Raw genomic sequence first — 18,704 nt, 5'->3', positions numbered from 1 at the left:
CATTGGATTGGGCCTGGTCCATCCATAATAAACTGCCTTGCATCTCTTATACGGAAAAGTACGCTGCATACTTATAAAATTTCAAAATGCCAAATACCCCCACCCTATACACCAATGCCTGCCCGTTAATTGGCATCAATTTCGAGCTGGCACCTATCCCAATTGGATTGAACCATCATTCTCCGTCTTATATCAATGGACTAGATATTGGCTTCATCCAATCCAATCCAATATAAATTTATTATGGATGGACCAGGCCCAATCCAATGGCTTGTTGGTCCGTCCAATCCGTTTAAATTGATTTTGGATTGGACGGGATCCAACCCAAAACTGGTCCATTGACACCCTTAGTTGCATGGATACTTTTAAATTTGAATTATCGAGTAGTGATCTGTTTTTTTTTTTTTTTTTTTTTTTTGTTTATTCAGTCGCTAGCTTGTCTGTTCTATTGGGCAGTTGCGGGAAAACTTCTGCAACTATGATCGTCTTGCCTTACCCAAGGAAAAGAAAAGATTTTGTGAAGAGTTTCGTTGCAGAGAGCATTTGTGCAAATTGTGAGTTGTAAGCAGTGTATTCAACCTGGTATTAATCTAGCCGGTTGTACCCTTTGGACCGTTTCCCTGCCATGATTTTGGTTTCAGTCCTAGTAAAAGTCAGAAATTTGTCAAAAACAATTGATCAGGTAAAAAAACTGTCCAATCCAGGTGGTTGTGCCATTGACCCATTCAACCCAGTGACGGGATCATAAGTTGTACACTAAATATGTATGCAAACTTGTGAAGGTCAGAACTGTGTTTCAATATCTAATTGGGATGATTTTTTTGGATAGTTTTTCGAGATCTTTACCAAAAGAATCCCTTTTTCGGCCCTAAATTACAATTTTAACTATTTTATAAATAAAAAATTAAAAAGTGAATTAAAAACATAAAGTGAATATAATATAATATTTTTATAATATAAGATAGAAAGGTGATAGGAGTAATTAACGGTATAATGCTATATTTTGAAGAACAGCTTTCTCACCATAGAAAATATATTGTTATATTACATATAATGTAATAATATGATGTAAGTATATTATATATTATATTAACATAAATAATATTATGCTTTATTCTAATGCTATATTATATAATATATCTTATATATTATCATATTTTAATATAATATACTTTATATATAGATATGTTACATTATATATTGTTGTTTGAGTTGAAGGACAATATTGTTCAGTTAACCTCTCAACTTAGTTTTGAATTTATTTAGAGATGAATCAAATTTTAAAAATTTAGGAGTAAATTTCAAAATTCAGATATGTTTTGAGATGTTTAGCTGAACAATTATCCAGCCTTTGAAAAGAAAAGATTTCAAAATTCATGGGTCGATTCAATCCTACCAAACGCCGCCTAAAAGAGATGACTTCAAAGCAATCAAGGCCATAAGCAAATGAAAAAAGTCCAATCTCCAATGCGTTTAAACGCAGAAGAAAACCAATATTCAGAAATATAGTATCAATCTTGGTTGATAGAGAGCACGTGGTTCACTACAGGCACGCCTATAAACATGGTGTTAATCTTGGTTAATCTTGTTGATAGAGACCATAAATTTTTCTAATAAATAATAGTGGGTATATATATTAAAATATATAAAATTTAATTTATATTTTAAATAAATTTAATTTTCAAGCAACTTTTAATTTAAAATTCTAAGACTTTGGGTCCCAATGAGGAACCCATCATCAGGATCAGGGATGGAGTATCATTTTTATCTTTGATTGGTATCGGATCACGAATGGGGGTTTGTTTCAAAGTTGGAGCCGGGGATGGGGAGTATGGTTGCCACTCAAAACCTGTCCCGTTGTCATTCTTAAAATAAACAATAGGGGTGCTCATGGTTCGGTAATCAAATCGGTACTACTGATTTTTGAAAAACCAGTAACTGAAACCGAATCAAAGACAATCGGTTAATCGATCGATTGGTTCATCGATTTTTCGATTTTTAATTTTTATAATATGTATTATAAAAAAATATATAAATATATAATAAAAAATTATAAATATATATAAAATATTATATTTTAAATAATAAATAATATATTATTATAAGTATATATATTTATATATATAATGCATATTTATTAATTTATAATATATAAAATGGAAAAATGACTTTGAACCCCCCCCCCTCAAAAATAAAACCTCCTGACACCTGAATGTTGACATCCAACCGCTGAAAAAACAGTACTAAAATCAAAATACCACTACAATTTGGCAGACGTGATATACGTCAGCCATCTCTCAATTCTTTGACCATAATGCCCAAATAAAACTCAGTGATCTGAACACCGGTTAAGCAAAACTCTCGATACATGATTCAGATGCCCACAACTTAAGTCTTTTATTTTTTGCTTGTAAATTATTATTTTTTTTATAAAACAACTTGTAAATTAAAGGTGCATGTATGAACCTGGAAATTTCTGTTTAAGCTTTCCTGTTGCCAAAAGAAAATCTAAAGAGAGAGGAATTAGATATCATAGCTCAAAGCATCTAATACATTTTGGCTGCCACCATTTGCCACCTACTAATATTTATTTACATGTTTTATATGGTAGCTCATGGGCAGTGGTGTTTAAATTTCTACCTGCATATTTGATAGATATCGATTAAAAATTAGGGATGTAATTGGATTGGATTCAGATCGGGTTCATCAAAATCTGAATTCGATTTGATTAGTAAAAATGTGCATCAGAATCCGATATAAAATCTGATCAGAATTTACGACCTTGGATTCAACTTCAAATCCTAATGGATTTAGATCAGATCTGGATTTAATTCTACTCTACTTTGTTCGTTTTTTTAGTGTAAAAAAATTTTAAATACTTTTCGACTTTTATATAATAAATTAATGTAAATATAACATACTGAATTTATTATATATATATATATATTCATATATAATATAATATATAAAATGTTTTATTTATAATTTTAAATATAAATATAATATAGAGGTTTTCATCGATCTCTCCATCGCAGAAATCAAAATTGCCATTAACCTTGTACGAAAACTGAAATCCACGTCAAATCCAATTAATAAATCAGCATTTATTTTCAACTCCACCTCATGTATACGTCACATGCTTTTGTATGAAAATGCTCCTTCTATTTAAAACCATATTCCTTCATGTTCGAAAGGCTTAGGACACTGAGTGCCTATATCCCCTCATCGTCCAACCGATGGGTGATTGGAAGGTGTTGGGATGCTTGGTGGGTGAGTGTCAGTAGAAGGGAGAGGGTTCTTTCATTTCCGAGAAGCAGCCCCAGAGGGGGGTGCAGGGGTAGACGGATACGAGTGGTGGAACCACCTCCACGGGGTGGGGAGAAGTCCCCTAGACGTCCCAAGAGGAGGCAGAGATACACCGGGCCAACGGGGAAGGCCGACAGTGGAAAATTGTGCTTTTGTAGAATCACCGTTTCCCATCGTTGGTCCGACCATTCGGCAGATGGGCAACCAGAAGGTGTCAGGATGCACAGTGGGTGAGTGACAATAGGAGGGAGTGGGTTTGGTGGCCATCGAACCCCTCTGCACCTGTTGGAGCGGGTTCCGAGTGATTCTTCCATTTCCGAGAAGTGATCCCAAGGGGTGCAGGGGTAGATGGGAGGTGGAACCACCTCCACGAGGTGGGAAGATGACTCCTAGACATCCCTAGAGGAGGCAGAGATGCCTCGAGCCAATGGGGAAGGCCGATGGTGGGAAATGGTGCTTTTGTAAAACCATCGTTTCCCACCGTCGGCCCGGGTTGTCGGGCAGATGGGCGACTAGAAGGTGTTGGGATGCTCGGTGAGTGAGCGGCAGTAGGAAGAAGTGGGTTTGGTGGCCATCGGACCCCTTAGCACCCGCTGGAGCGGCCTCCAAGGGATTCTGCCATTTTCGAGAAGCAGTTTCGGAGGGGGTGCAGGGGTAGACAGGCGGCGGAACCACCTCCACGGGGTGGGGAGAGGTCTCCTAGACATCCCTAGAGGAGGCAGAGATACCCCAGGCCAACAAGGAAGGTCAACGGTGGGAAACGACGCTTTTGAAGAACCACCATTGAGCCGATGGGCAACCAGAAGGTGGTGGGATGCTCCTCGGTGGGTGAGTGGTATTATGAGGGAGTGGGTTTGGTCGCCATCGAACCCCCCTTCGCACCCAATGGAGCAGCCTCCCGGTGATTCTGCCATTTCCAAAAAGCAATCCTGGAGGGGGGTGCACAGGAAGACGAGCGGCAGAACCACTTCCATGGGGTGGGGAGAGGTCTCCTAGACGCCCATAGAATAGGCGGAGATGCCTAGGCCAACGGTGGGAAACGGTGCTTTTGAAGACCCACCGTTTCCCACCGTCGGCTTAGGTCGTTGGGCCGATGGGCGACCAGAAGGTGTAGAGATGCTCGGTGGGTGAGTGGTATTAGGAGGGAGTGGGTTTGGTGGCTATTGAACCCCTCTGCACTCGTCGGAGTGGTTATTGGGTGATTCTGCCATTTCTGAGTAGTCCCAGAGGGAGGGTTCGCGGGTAGACGAGTGGCGGAACCACCTCCACGGGATGGGGAGAGGTCTCTTGGACGTCTCCAAAGGAGGCGGAGATTCCCCGGGCCAACGGGGAAGGTCGATGGTGTGAAACAGTGCTTTTGCAGAACCACTGTTTACCCCCTTACCCCCCTTTGGGACCACTTATCGAAAATGTTAGAATCACCAGGAGGCCACTCCAGCGGATGTGAAGGGGTTCGATGGCCATCAAACCCACTACCTCCAACTACCACTCACCCACCGAGCATCCTGAAACCTTCCGGACGCCCATCGGCCCGACAGTCCGAGCCGACAGTGGGAAACGGCGGTTCTACAAAAGCACTGTTTCCCATCGTTCGCCTTTCCCGTTGGCTCGAGGAATCTCTGACTCCTCTAGGGACATCTAGGAGACCTCTCCCCATCCCATGGAGGTGGTTCTGCCGCCCGACTACCCCCGCACCCCCCTCCGGGACTACTTCTCGAAAATGGAAGAATGAATCAGTTGGAGACCATTTCGGCTGGTGTAGAGGGATTTGACCACCAAACCCACTCCCTCTTACTACCACTCACCCAATCGAGCATCCCGACACCTTCCGATTGCCCATCAGCCCGACAAACGGGGCCGACAGTGGGAAACGGTGGTTCTGCAAAAGCACCGCTTCCCACCGTGGGCCTTCTCCATTGGCCGAGGGCATTTCCGACTCCTCTGGGGATGTCTAGGAGACCTCTCCCCACCCCATGGAGGTGGTTTTGGCACCCGACTACCCTCGCAGCCCCCTCCAAGACTACTTCTTGGAAATGGAAGAATCATCCGAAGGCCGCTTTAGAAGGTGTGGAGGGGTTCGATGGCCACCAAATCCACTCCCTCCTACTGCCGCTCACCCACCGAGCATCCTGACACCTTCTGATCGCCCATTGCCCCTACAGTTCAGGTCGATTGTTGGAAACAGTGGCTTTGAAAAAGCATCGTTTCCCACCGTCGGCCTTCCTAGTTGGCTCGGGGCTTCTCTGCCTCCTTTGGGGAGGTCTAGGAGACCTCTCCCAACCTTGTGGAGGTGGTTCCATTGCCTGTCTACCCCTACCCCCCCTTCCGAGACTACTTATCGGAAATGACAGAATCAATTGAAGGCCGCTTCGGCGAGTGCGGAGGGGTTCAATGACCACCAAACCCACTTCCTCCTACTACCACTCACTCACCGAGCATCCCGACACCGTTTGGTCGCCCATCGGCCCGACAGCCCGGGTCGACGGTTGGAAATGGTGGTTCTGCAAAAGCACCATTTCCTACCATTGGCCTTCCTTGTTGGCTCGGGGCTTCTCCGCCTCCTTTGGGGAGGTCTAGGAGACCTCTCCCAACCTTGTGGAGGTGGTTCCGTTGCCTGTGTACCCCCACCCCCCCTTCTGAGACTACTTATCGGAAATGGCAGAATCACTTGAAGGCCGCTTCGACGAGTGTGGAGGGGTTCAATGACCACCAAACTCACTCCCTCCTACTACCACTCACTCACTGAGCATCCCGACACCGTCTGATCGCCCATCGGCCCGGCGGCCCAGGTTGATGGTTGGGAATGGTGGTTCTGCAAAAGCACCATTTCCTACAGTCGGTCTTCCTTGTTGGTCTGGGGCATCTCTGCCGCCTTTGGGGACGTCTAGGAGACCTCTCCCCACCCCATGGAAGTGGTTCCGTCGCCTGTCTAACCCCGCACCCCCCTTCTGGGACTGCTTCTCGAAAATGGAAGAATCACCTGAAGGCCGCTTCGGCGGGAGCGGAGGGGTTCGATGGCCACAATACCCACTCTTTCCTACTACCACTCACCCACAGAGCATCCCGACACCTTCCGGTCGCCCATTGGCCCGATGGCCCGGGTCGATGGTTGGAAATGGTGGCTCTACAAAAGCATTGTTTCCCACCGTTGGCCTTCCCCGTTCGTCTGGGGCATCTCTGCCTCCTTTGGGGATGTCTAGGAGACCTCTCTCCACTATGTGGAGGTGGTTTTGCCGCTCGTCTATCCCCGCACCCCCCTCTGGGACTACTTCTTGGAAATGGTAGAATCACCCGATAGTTGCTCCAACGGGTGCAAAGGGGTTTGATGGCCACCAAACCCACTCCCTCCTACTACCACTCACCCACCGAGCATCTCGAAACCTTATGGTTTTCCATTGGCCTAAGGGCCCGAGCTGATAGTGGGAAATAGTGGTTTTGCAAAAGAACCATTGCCCACCGTTGGCCTTCTCTGTTGGCCCGAGGCATCTCTGCCTCCTCTGCGGACGTCTAGGAGACCTCTCCCTAGCCTATGGAGGTGGTTCCATTACCCGTCTACCCCTTCATCCCCCTTCGGCATTGCTTCTCGAAAATGACAAAATTACTCAGAGGCTGCTCCAGCGGGTGCGAAGGGGTTCAATGGCCACCAAACCCACTTCATCCTACTGCAACTCACCCACCGAGCATCCCGACACCTTTCGGTCACCCATCGGCCTGATAACCCAAGCCGACGGTGGGAAACGGTGGTTCTGCAAAAGCATCGTTTCCCACTGTCGGCCTTCCCCGTTGTCCCGGGGCATCTTTGCCTCCTCTAGGGATGCCTAGGAGTCCTCTCCCCACCCCGTGGAGGTGGTCCCATTGCCTGTCTACCCCTGCATCCCTCGGGACCATTTCTCAGAAATGGCAGAATCACCCGGAGGCCGCTTCGGCAGGTGCGGAGGGGTTCAATGGCCACCAAACCCACTCCCTCTTATTGGCACTCACCCACCGAGCATCCTGACACCTTCTGGTCACCCATCGACCCAACGGTGGGAAACAGTGGTTTTGCAGAAGCATTGTTTCCCACCGTCGACCTTTTCCGTTGGCCTGAGGCATCTCTACCTCCTCTGGGGACATCTAAGGGACCTCTCCCCACCCCGTGGAGGTGGTTTTGTTGCCTGTCTACCCCCGCACCCCCCTTCCGGGATTGCTTCTCGAAAATGGCAGAGTCACCTGGAGGCCGCTCCAGTGGGTGCGAAGGGGTTCGATGGCCACCAAACCCACTCTCTCCTACTGCCACTCAAGGAATATGGTTTTAAATAAGGAGCATTTTCGTACAAAATTATGTGACGTATACACGGGGTGGAGTTGAAAATAAATGCTGATTTATTAATTGGATTTGACGTGGATTTCAGTTTTTGTATGAGGTTAATGACAATTTTGAATCGAAGGTCTTAAATTCCGATCAGATTTTAGATCAGATTCTGATACACATTTTTACTAAGATGAAACCGATCGGAATCCAATCCAACTACATCCCTATTTTTGAATCGATATTTATCAAATATGCACGTAGAAATTTAAACTCCACTGCTCATGAACTAGCATATAAAACATATAAATATATATTTGTAGATGGCAAATGGTGGCAGCCAAAATGTATTAGATGGTTTGAGCTATGATATCTAATTCCTCTCTCTTTTTTTCGAAAAAAAAAAATGTTCTTTTTAGATGGGTGGAAGAGTTATAACCGGTGTTCAAAAACACCAATTATTGGGTTACTTCATCTAAGCATTGAATAAATACTGGATTTTCTTTTGGCAACAAGAAAGCTTGAACAGAAATTTATAGGTTCATACGTGTACCTTTAATTTACAAGTTGTTTTACAAAATATAAATAATAATTTACAAGCAAATAGCTAAAGAGTAAGTTGTGGGCATCTGAATCATGTATTGAGAGTTTCGCATAACCGGTGTTCAGATCACCAAGTTTTGTTTGGGCATTATGGTCAAAGAATAGAGAGATGGCTGACGTATATCACGTCTGCCGAGTAGAGGGGGCTGCAATGGCATTTTGGTTTTTGTACTGGTTTTTAGCGGTTGGATTTTCAACATTCAGGTGTCAGGATGTTTTATTTTTGTGAAGGGGGTTCAAAGTTTAATATATATATATATATATAAGTCGGTTTGGTTAATTGTTGGTTTTCTGTATTGATTAACTGAAACTGAGTTTTTAAACTAAAACCAATGCATTTGATTAACTAATTTTTCGGTTCGATTTCAGTTGATATTGGATTTTTCGTTTTTTTACTCACCCCTACTCATCTCTTACAATCAAATATTCTTCTCACATAGAATTTAGCAGCACATTGAGAATATTACCCGTGTAATAATTTATAATTCATGGGGAAATGTTCCCAATATACACTGAAATTCCCATGCTTACACCCAACCCTGCATCGAGCACTTCTACGGTTGCCCAAAGTTTGTATATATGAACTAACATGCCATACCAGAGAGTTATTGATATCATAAAATATATGAGACATTGATCTTATAATTAAGACCCATGGGCGTTGAGATCATGTTTGGGAAAGAGGACATTAAAGGGAGGAAAGCTCCTTTAGGTTATGACGAGGGAACCTTCATGGTATTACTGTAAGGGTATGAAAGAGGAGAGAGTTCGGGAGCTGGACAAGCTATCCAAAATGTGAATGAACCGATCGAGCCTACAATCATATGAGTTTGAGTTTGAAAGGAGTCAAAATGCAAATATATAGAGTGTAAAACCTTATATTTTGTATTATTTTGTATGTATTTACGTTGTACATATTTGTATTTGTATTCTTTCTAAATTGAGCATGAACAATTTTAGAGTCCTCGAGGTGTGTTTCTAGAGACCCTCGATTTTAATGTTCAATGCAGATATGAATATTATAAACCTAATGATGCTTCATAAAGTAGGACAATCTCCAAAATTAGAGTTATAAGCAGGCTAGCTAGCTATAGCATGCAAATAAGTGAAGAAGTGAAAGCAGAACTGAAATATTTGGCCGAAAAATGTCTACCCTTTCATAAAATAAACATAGTTTTAACATTAAGTGTTGTCTAATGCCATCGATTTTGAACACATCATTTAACCAATCAATGTTTTCAACCCACCATTGGTTCAAATTGTCACCTGGCCATGATTTTGGATCCAGTTTGATCAAAATTTTGCATTTGACAAACAAAAAACTATTGATTTGATCAAAAATTGTCCAACCCAACCCAGGTGGTTGCATCGGTGACGACTAGACCTGTTCATGGGCCGGGTAGCCCGATGGCCCGGCCCGGTCCAGCCCGCACCCCGGCCAGGCTTGGTCATATAATTAGGCTCGCGGGCCTGACCTCGGTCTTAATACAGTAAGCCCGACTGTGTTTCGGGCCGGGCTCGGGATTTGTCAAAAAAGCCCGGCCCGAGCCCGGCCCGGCCCAACTCAGTATTATATATTTTATAAAATATATAATATGTATTTTATATATTATATAAAATATATAAATAATATAATATTTATTAAAATATATATATATATTTTATTATTTTCTTTATAATTTCAATCTATCTCTCTCTTTATTCAGCTGCTTCAACATTAATAATAATAATAATATAGGCTAAATTTCGGGCCCGGGCCCAGGCTCGGGCTTCGGGCTTTTTATGAGGGCCGGGCTCGGGCCCAAATTGTAGGCCCGATGGTCGGGCCGGGCTCGGGCTCGGGCCTTAAAAAAATTTGTTAATACACAGTAAAAGCCCGGCCCGAGCCGGCCCATGAACAGGTCTAGTGACGACTCATTCGACTAGTCTACAACATTGGCTATAAACTAAAACTTTTGTTGGCCATAGGCCCATAACTTTGTGTTTGGTTGTTTGTTGAGGTGATCTTTATATCGATTTGGGGTAAATTTTTGACACATGCATTTCAAGGTAAAAATTTTTTTTACCTCAAATTCCAAGTTATAGTATTTTTTATGAATAAAAAAATAAAAAACTGATATGAAAATATAAGTTAAACATAAAATAATATTTATATAAGATCTCGATTAAGAAATTAGGGCACATGTTTTACCCCAAAAAAAAAGTGATTAGGGTACATCCTCTCTCAAAAGACCTAATTAAGTATATGTACTATTAGAAATTAGTTATATTCGGTCTTTTTAATCTTTTTCCAAAGAAATTCTTAAATATTACAAGGAAATTGGATTGAAAAAGAATCCAAAAAAGAATGGTGATTTAACTTTAAAGCAATCTTCTCAAAGGGGTTGCAGTAGGAGAGGCAAGCCGTGGGTGGGCCTCAGAGAGAGCAAAATAGCAGGAGAGTGACGATAGCTGGGAGAGAGGGAGAAAGAAAACTCAGAAAGGATGAGGGTTAGGACAATCTTGTATTCCATCATAGTCAAGTTCCTTCCAACACACATTCTCCCACCAAATCCGAAAGGCAAGAAACCCATTCTGTGCTTGCATCCGCCATGTGTGCTGTCTTTCTTGAACCTCTCCGGCCTGAACTGGTTCACGTCGTCTCCCCAGAGGTCTGGGTCATGGTGCATCCCCACTACGTCGATCCACATGTTGGTTCCATTGGGGACGATCAAATCTCCGACGCAAATGTCTTCTCTTGCTTGCCTCTGCACGTTGGGCGCCGGCGAGTATAAGCGTAGAACCTCGTTCATGACCCACCCCATCTGCAGCCATGCATACATGCAAATTTTTGAGCCTTCAACCAATAACAAGATTTATATATGGATTAATTCCGGAGAGGATGAACTTAATTAATTAATTACCTTCTTCAGTTTAGCCAGCATTGTGGGATCCAGAGGCTCGTCTCCGACTACTTGTTTGATTTCTTCTCGCAGTTGGTTCTGCCATTCTGGATGCAAAGCCAGTAACAGGAAGGTCCACGTTAGTGCCAACGCCGTGGTCTCATGGCCACCAAAGAAGAATGTCTTGCACTCGTCAACCAGCTCTCGGTCGGTCAGTTTCTTCACTACTCGTCGGCCATCACCTTCTTCGTTCTCTGCTATCAGAAGTCCAAGCAGGTTAACCTGAGCATCAACTCTGGAAGACATCTTACGACTGGTTATGATGGAGAGGAGAAGTTGGTCGATCTCCTTTCCCAGCTGTCTCGACTGCATGGTTTGCTTGAGGTAAAGGACATCGCTAAATGGGACTCCCACCATGCGATTAGACTCGAAAAGAGTTAACTGCAGGGCTCTCAGTTTCCTGAACACTTCCTGCCCATTTTCGCAGTTGATGCCGAAGGCCGTATTCGCTATGATTTCTGCTGCCGTGCTGATGATGTCTCTCTCCACGTCTATTTCCTTCTCGCCATTAGCGATGCGAAAATTCCACTGATCTATCATCTTAGTGGCCGACTCAACCATTATGCTTCCCATTGCCTGTAGGTATATACAGACAAAGTAATTAACAATTAATTAATGGCTCGATCGATGCAGAACTGGAATTTAAAGTAACAATTATTCTGTTTTTCACAACAAGATATTGATCTGATGTTGTTACCAACCAATAAAGAATTAAAGCTATATATCTCCACTATATATTTTGATTATTGTCCCATGAGTGTTCAGGAAAATCACTACTCTCTCAATGTTCATTATTATCAATCACCCTAGCTACAAGGGATACTTCACTATAAAGGTTTTCTCCTTCCTTATTGGTAGGTTGGACTAACTACTTGGAAGTAGTCAATTCTGTGTGTGAAAGGACTCCTCTTGCATCCACCACTTATTCATTAATTTATGCTTCGATTTTCCATGGATTATATTGTGATTTATCTCTTCTGTTGGAGGCAGCTGCACCTCCTTTTTTGGGGTTCTTTGTGCCATTTGTAAATTAAGGTTCATGATTTTCCTCTCCCCATGCTCAGTGGGTTAATTTTGCTTCAACTATTTAATTAGTTCATTTTTATTTGATAGGTATTCAACAATTTAGTTCGTTACTTGGTGATAAGCTTTTTCTTTATATTCTTGTCACTTTGTATTGAAGACATGGCTATATAAACTAATGCCATGTCAACATGGACAGCCAAGGTTTTCTTTAGTGCTATGTGCTCACGGAATATCTGGCTCTACCTGGTTGGAGGATATGAATCGATCAAATGCATTTTAGTGTTAAATTTAGGGTTTAGGGTTTAAAGATGGAGGGCTTATGGGTTAAAATTTAGGGTTTAGATGAAAAAAATCAAGAGATAATTTTCGCCTGCTTTCGTCCGACCATGGTAAGAGCCAAAGTAATTGAAGCCCTAAAGCACTACTAGTTAAAAGAGGCACATGCTAATCATGAAAGGCCACGTCAGCCTGATAATGAAAAGGCACTTGGAAAATTTTCTGACACGTGTCCCTTCGTATATCCCTAGCCCTTTCCTGGATAAAGATTAAAAGCAACTTAATTTTGATTCAGTCAGAACATTTATTAATGCTCATGGAATGTGTATTATAGAAGAAAGAAGTGTATGAGAGAGAGAGAGAGAGAGAAACCTTCAAATTGTTTGGTGAGAATGCAGGCGTTATAGTGTGCCTATGGTGAACCCAATCGTCCCCTTCCACCATTACCAGTCCATTTCCGAACATTGGTTTTCTATCGTATTTAAACACACTCGGCTTTCCCCATTTCTTGCCTGCAACGCCTGAAGACATCTGTTTTAGAAACCCAGGATCTGCGATATATAAGAATGGTTCTGTGCCGAGCCAATAGATGAAGACTTTTCCTGCAATTAATAGCATCCAAGTCATCAATTTCAGTTCAGCAAAGCCAAAAATAAAATTAAGCAAAAACTGCGCAGAACAGAAAAACACACACATATCTCATCTGGATACGTGGGTCTCTTAATGCAAACAGATAATCGATCAGAAGCTACTCATACTAAGAGTTCACATAGCATAATTTTGTAGTTGAATCTGAGTCTGACTGACTAAACTATACTTCTCGTTGGACTTTACTTCTGAGAGGCTACCAGAGTTTGGTCTATCGAGATAATATTAACTTACCGTGCAAACTTCTCCACCGAAAAAAGTAAGGAAAAACAGTTGAATGGATGTCATGGGTGATGTTCAATGATGGCGAAGAAGAAGGCTTACTCTTCTTCTTTCTCATTTCAGCAATGTTCCCTAGAGGAAAACTTGGACTCGGACCTCCAAACCCAATTCTTTTGAGCTTACGATATGCTCGAATAGGCAAAACCCACCACAAATATAGTGCTCTCACAACCAACAGAACTACAAGGCTTGCCATGGCCAAGCTCAGAGGCTTGAGCAATTGAATCTCCATCTCTCTCTCTCTCTCTCTCTCAGGTTATTGTCTGTTTATTGATTGGAGCTAGGAAATGTTGTTGCAGAGAGGTCTTATATTTATAGGAGAGCTTCGGTTCAGAAAAGTCGAGAGGGATACATCGTTGGAGGGGTTGGTTGATGACGACGGACGACGATAAACGAAGAAGAAATAATGCAGGAGGGTTTGCAGCAACTTCGTGTCCAGAACATTCTACTGGTGGTTAGCAGCAAATGTACTTTCGCAGAAAACGGTTGTTTATACTTTTACAGTTGTTCGTTTGAATTGAACAATAGATGATGTGACCGGGTCAAAATGCTACAGTATACCTATAGCTCTAAATATTTTCCCACCTTGTTTCTAATTTCTAATTTTTATGGTCACACTTACCGAAACAAACACACCATAAAGGTCTTTTAAAAGCAAAAAAAACATAGCGCCCATCACATCTGGAAGAGACAAAAATTCTCCCTTTGAATTGAATATGATCATTTTATCTTTCACATTCCTGTTAATTTTCTCGGTCAAGATCAAAGATCAATGGTCAAACTTCAAAAGTTAGCTATCCCAAATGTATTAAGCTTCCAGATCTCTAGGTTTAATTTATAAGAGAGAGATTAAAGGTTTTGAAAACCATTTGAGTTAATCAATACAAATTGTTATTTCTATCTAAAATATTAAATAATTTGATGTTTTTCTTATGATGGTACAAATGGCCAAGGTTTTTAAAACTCGACGGGTAGAGAACCATTTTGGGTCCAGTTTCCGGGTTGAATGGTTCAACCGTCTGGTCCAAAGTTTGTTCTAATAAAAAAATTAAAAAAATACAAAAAATAGCAAAAAACCGTTCTTGAGTCGAACTATTCAATGGTCCGACTACCGAGTCAGCAATTCGTTGACCAGACTAATGGTTTTTGGTCAGAAAGCGGTTTTGGGATAAAATGGAACCAATCATGTGACCGGTTCCCCGTTTTTTCTGGTCCAACTGTTCGGTCCGGTCCGATTTTGAAAACATTGACAATGGCAATGCAACATCATTGCACCAAACACCCCTTAAGAAAGTTAAAAAAATAGATTTGAGGCCAAAATGGCGTTCTTCAACAAAAATACTACCACGTGGCACCTTGTGTTGTATGTAGCACAAAAGTTAACCATATATACTTAGAGATCAAATCAGTCCCCAACAAGATTGCCCCCCACAACGTCCCACAGCACATCCCCATCGTGTATTGGGAACATCTCCCGATGATATACCAGAAATGACGATGTCATCATCCGGAGATGTTCCCAATACACGGTGGGGAAGTGCTGTGGGACGTTGTGGGGGGCGATCTTGATGGGGGCTGATTTGAACTCATATACTTAGGCCATGTTTGGTTCAATTCTCATTCTTTCTCATTCTTACCCAAGATGAAATTCTAAGATGAATAAGAATGGGTAAAAATGGGCAGAATGAGAAAATGTTGGTATAAACCAAATGTTTTTTTTTTCTAAAAATGAATTATTTTTAGACCGACAAGTGTCTTATGTAAAAATACTTTTGCAAAAATGCTTTCATAAAAATACTTTGATGAAAGTACTTTCATAAAAGTGCTTTTGTAAAAGTGCTTTTACAAAAATCTTTAATAAAAGTGCTTCTATAAAAGTTCTTTCACAAAAGTGCTTTCATAAAAGTACTTTCATGGTAGTCCACTAATAAACATCTATGGCAATAGTTTTATAGGCAGAGTTTCTTCAAAGAATGAAACTGAGCAAGATCATGGGGCATGATTATTTTTCATGTTGTAGGCTACCTCATTTTTTGTGCTATGGGTTAATTTTTCACTCTAAAAAGAATGTGTCTCATGAAAAGAATTTTGTAACCAAACACTCTAATGTTATTCATTCTTGCCTAGAATGAGCAAGAATTAAAAGAATGAGGCCAAGGGTAGTGAACCAAACATAGTCTTAATTTCCATCATTTTCCATTTTCACCATCTATGCAACAAGCCACCCTAATATAATGTTTACAATAAAAATTTCAAGGGGTTTTTATAGTTCAGTCCACCCCTAAGTGTAGCTAAGATTCCTAGGAGTGGACTGAATCCTGACCTTGGATTGATGCCAAATCCACGGACAGGATGCGGTTTATAGATTTTAAATCCACGGATAGGATGCGGTTTATAGATTTTAAACCCACTAAAAAATGTTCAAGTGTTCAATTATGATACTAGGAAATTAAAACGTACAATCAATCAATCAAATATGATACTGAGAAAATTCATAATTGCTTTGATTGATCAAAGCTCTTCTAGTACCATGTCGATTATAGATTTTTTCATAAAAAATTAATGTTTTAAATTTTAACCATTTGGATAGATGGATCCATCTCTAACCAAATCAATTGTTTTACATGTAATGGTTGAAATGGTTTGACCACTCAAATCAATAACGGACTGAAAACACTGAAATAAGGTAAAAATCCTTGATGATCGGCCAACCTGGCCCAATCCGAACAGTTTTTTTTTCCTAGCTTGATTTGGAATTAATATTGCTATGTTCCAACTTGGGTTTGATTCATCTGTATGAATTCAACCAGAAAGTTGGGATGGACTAGTATTGTGCTGAAATTAGAAAATCTAACCACTAGTAAAACTAAAATGTTATAATTAACAAATATCTACCACTTAATTATTAGGTCAACCAAATGAGATTCAGACCTTCAACCTCCTTTTCATTTATTCTTACTTATTAGATAGCTTTTATTGGACTGGCTACTAAAAGTTGAAAGTCCATGTTCGCCTGCATTGGTTTGGCCGACAAAATATAAAATCAAACAATATAATATATAATAAAAGGATTCGATTATGATATTGAAAAGAAATTATATCTGAAAATTTTCTGACTAAATTAATAGTCAATCAAATGTTATTTATCAAAATTCAAGGGTGGATTTTGATTGACCTCTACCAAGTCTTTTCCGTATGATAACGAAAAGACATGATATTGAAATAGCTTTGATCAATCAAAGCACTCTGTAAGTTTTGATTAATACCATCTGATTGGTTATTTGTTTTATGATGTAAATCAATTGGCTGCGAAGTTTTTCGATATCATGCCTTTTTGGTATTGTAGTTGAACCAATAAAATCATGCGAGCGGGGAGGGTAAATCAATAAAGAGGGGGGATGTTTGAAAGCTTTTGCCATTTGCTATGTGAGAACTACTGAATTTTACACAACTTGTGCTTTTGGAGGGAATGATAGGGTCCGCAGCAGGTGTATCTTTTTTGAGATTAGACTTCCCGCAGTGGTGGTCGCAGTCCTTGTAGGGTTCACATTTGGCCCCACAAGGGGAACGTCCCACAGTGTATTCCCGCCTTGAATTGAGAACATTTCTCGATGATGATATCATGGAATCTGGTATTATCATCGGGAGATGTTCTTAATACACGGCGGAGATGTGCTGTGGGACATTGTGGGGTGTAGATGTGAACTTCAAACTTGAGACCCCCCAATGATTGTGTGTGATGAACAAGATATATAAAATATCACATCAAACTGGTGTTTGATTAAAACACTAGCCTATTCAAAATATACCGAGAGTCTTGGATTTGTCCTGCTGCTGTGGTTGCAGAAAATGTGATTTACATTTGGGAAAATCTATGATGCGAAAAAGATATGATATTGGAAGAGTCTTAATCAATTAAAATTTATTCATGAATTTTGATAAATAACATCTGATTGGTTATCACATCTATGATATCAATTAATGGGTCAATAAATTTACAAATATCATATCTTTTCAAGTAAAAATTTGGACTATTTTCCCACATAAGTGTTACTCTTGTGCGTAGATAAATACTTTTTCTGGGAAGAGAGAAATTAGCTAAACTGCTGTGAGACTAAAATGCTACTATCAGGGTATTTGTGGAAAATTATGTAACATATTCAATTAACATTTTCGCACAAAATAATATAGACATCAAATCAAATTGGAACAAGTAAGCTTTTTTAGAAAGGTGGCTAGCGACGAGTTACGACAGTCGTCTCCTGGTCGGTGCCACAGAAAGGACTGAGATGGAGACCTGACCAACGTAAGCAATTACATCGTTTTTATGGAGCCCGGCCGGCCCAGGAAAAATGCAAAAAGGGAAAAGGGAATTTCAGAAAGTGAAAGAATATCGTGAAAAATGAGAATTCGCATCAGCGCCCGACTACGGGTGGATTCGAGCTGAGCTGAGCCGAGCCGAACAGTACAAGGCTCGAGCTCAGCTCGAGACTGTTTTATAAGGCTTGAATTTGAGTTCGAGTTTAGTTTGAGCTATAACCTTGAGTTCAAGTAAAAAACTCATAAGCTGAGTTTGATTTTGAGAAAAAAAATGTTTTATAAAAATAAAAATATTTTTTATTTGATACTAAAAAATTAAGAATTATAATATTTTTATTATATATATATATATTTGAGCCGGCTTGTAAGCCTCATGAATAGGGCTCTATTAAGCTCGTTTCTTAATCGAGCCTGTGAATTGGGTTTGAGCTCAATTCATCTCAGCAGTGATGGCTTATAAATTCGGATTTCCTACCCACACAAACTTTGTTCATGTCTACTCACATAATATCACAGTCATACATGAAGAACATCTCATCTTTTACATAATATTATGAAGAGGGAGACGTTTCTCGTTGGTAGGAGATCCGGAGTGATGGCTTTTTTGGGCATTTTTTTTACTCTCTAATTTCTATTGGTTTCATGTCAAACCTACAAACGTAATTGTTATCATTTTGCAGACTGGTTCCTTCACTTCACTTTGTGTATGTGGGGATACCCGTGTCTGCTTTCCTCTTTTGGAATTAACTCAATTTGGCATGACATTAGGAACGTGGTTGGTTTCATTTTTTTTTATGTATTTGTTGTATTTTGGTTATTACTTCTTACTTACTACTTTGTTATTTTTGCTTAAGTTCAGTGTTGATTGAAACTGGCCGGTGAGATTGGGTGATGAATCAACCGGCTAAGACTTTTGTATGTGAAGGTGGCTGAATGGCTCAATCATGGGTCAAATCAAGGTTCAAATTATGTAAGGCTTCGTTGGAAATAAGGGTTTGGAATCAATTTGGAAT

The 18,704-nt window shown here is 40.8% G+C and overlaps 1 protein-coding gene across 2 annotated transcripts; it reads right to left on the bottom strand.

The window, feature by feature from the left end:
* Nucleotides 1-10,328: 10,328 nt before the first annotated feature.
* LOC104586397 (cytokinin hydroxylase-like) lies at nt 10,329-13,741 on the bottom strand. 2 transcript variants are annotated; one of them, XM_088890486.1, is made up of 4 exons: nt 13,414-13,741; nt 12,814-13,043; nt 11,101-11,715; nt 10,329-11,001 (listed from the first exon to the last, which is right to left on the bottom strand). In XM_088890486.1, the coding sequence occupies exons 1-4, from the start codon at nt 13,601-13,603 to the stop codon at nt 10,573-10,575; spliced, it is 1,464 nt and encodes a 487-aa protein (XP_088746612.1). In that variant the 5' UTR covers nt 13,604-13,741; the 3' UTR covers nt 10,329-10,572. The 2 variants fall into 2 exon arrangements, with proteins under 2 accessions (XP_088746612.1, XP_010241935.1); XM_010243633.3 differs by having other exon boundaries at nt 13,324-13,737.
* Between the last annotated feature and the right edge of the window lie 4,963 nt (nt 13,742-18,704).

This window comes from Nelumbo nucifera, chromosome 6 (assembly GCF_055504915.1).
Source record: "Nelumbo nucifera cultivar China Antique chromosome 6, China Antique-T2T, whole genome shotgun sequence".
NCBI classification, from domain to species: Eukaryota; Viridiplantae; Streptophyta; class Magnoliopsida; order Proteales; family Nelumbonaceae; genus Nelumbo; species Nelumbo nucifera.
This window is presented reverse-complemented; position numbering and strand designations above follow the sequence as displayed.

Bases quoted from the DNA above. Each gene is read 5' to 3' on its own strand.
- LOC104586397 (XM_010243633.3), bottom strand. From the start codon at position 13,603: ATGGAGATTCAATTGCTCAAGCCTCTGAGCTTGGCCATGGCAAGCCTT. The intron at 11,716-12,813 runs GTTTCTCTCTCT...ATATACCTACAG, and splicing joins TCTCACCAAACAATTTGAAG to GCAATGGGAAGCATAATGGT. The intron at 11,002-11,100 runs GTAATTAATTAA...GCATGGCTGCAG, and splicing joins TGCTGGCTAAACTGAAGAAG to ATGGGGTGGGTCATGAACGA.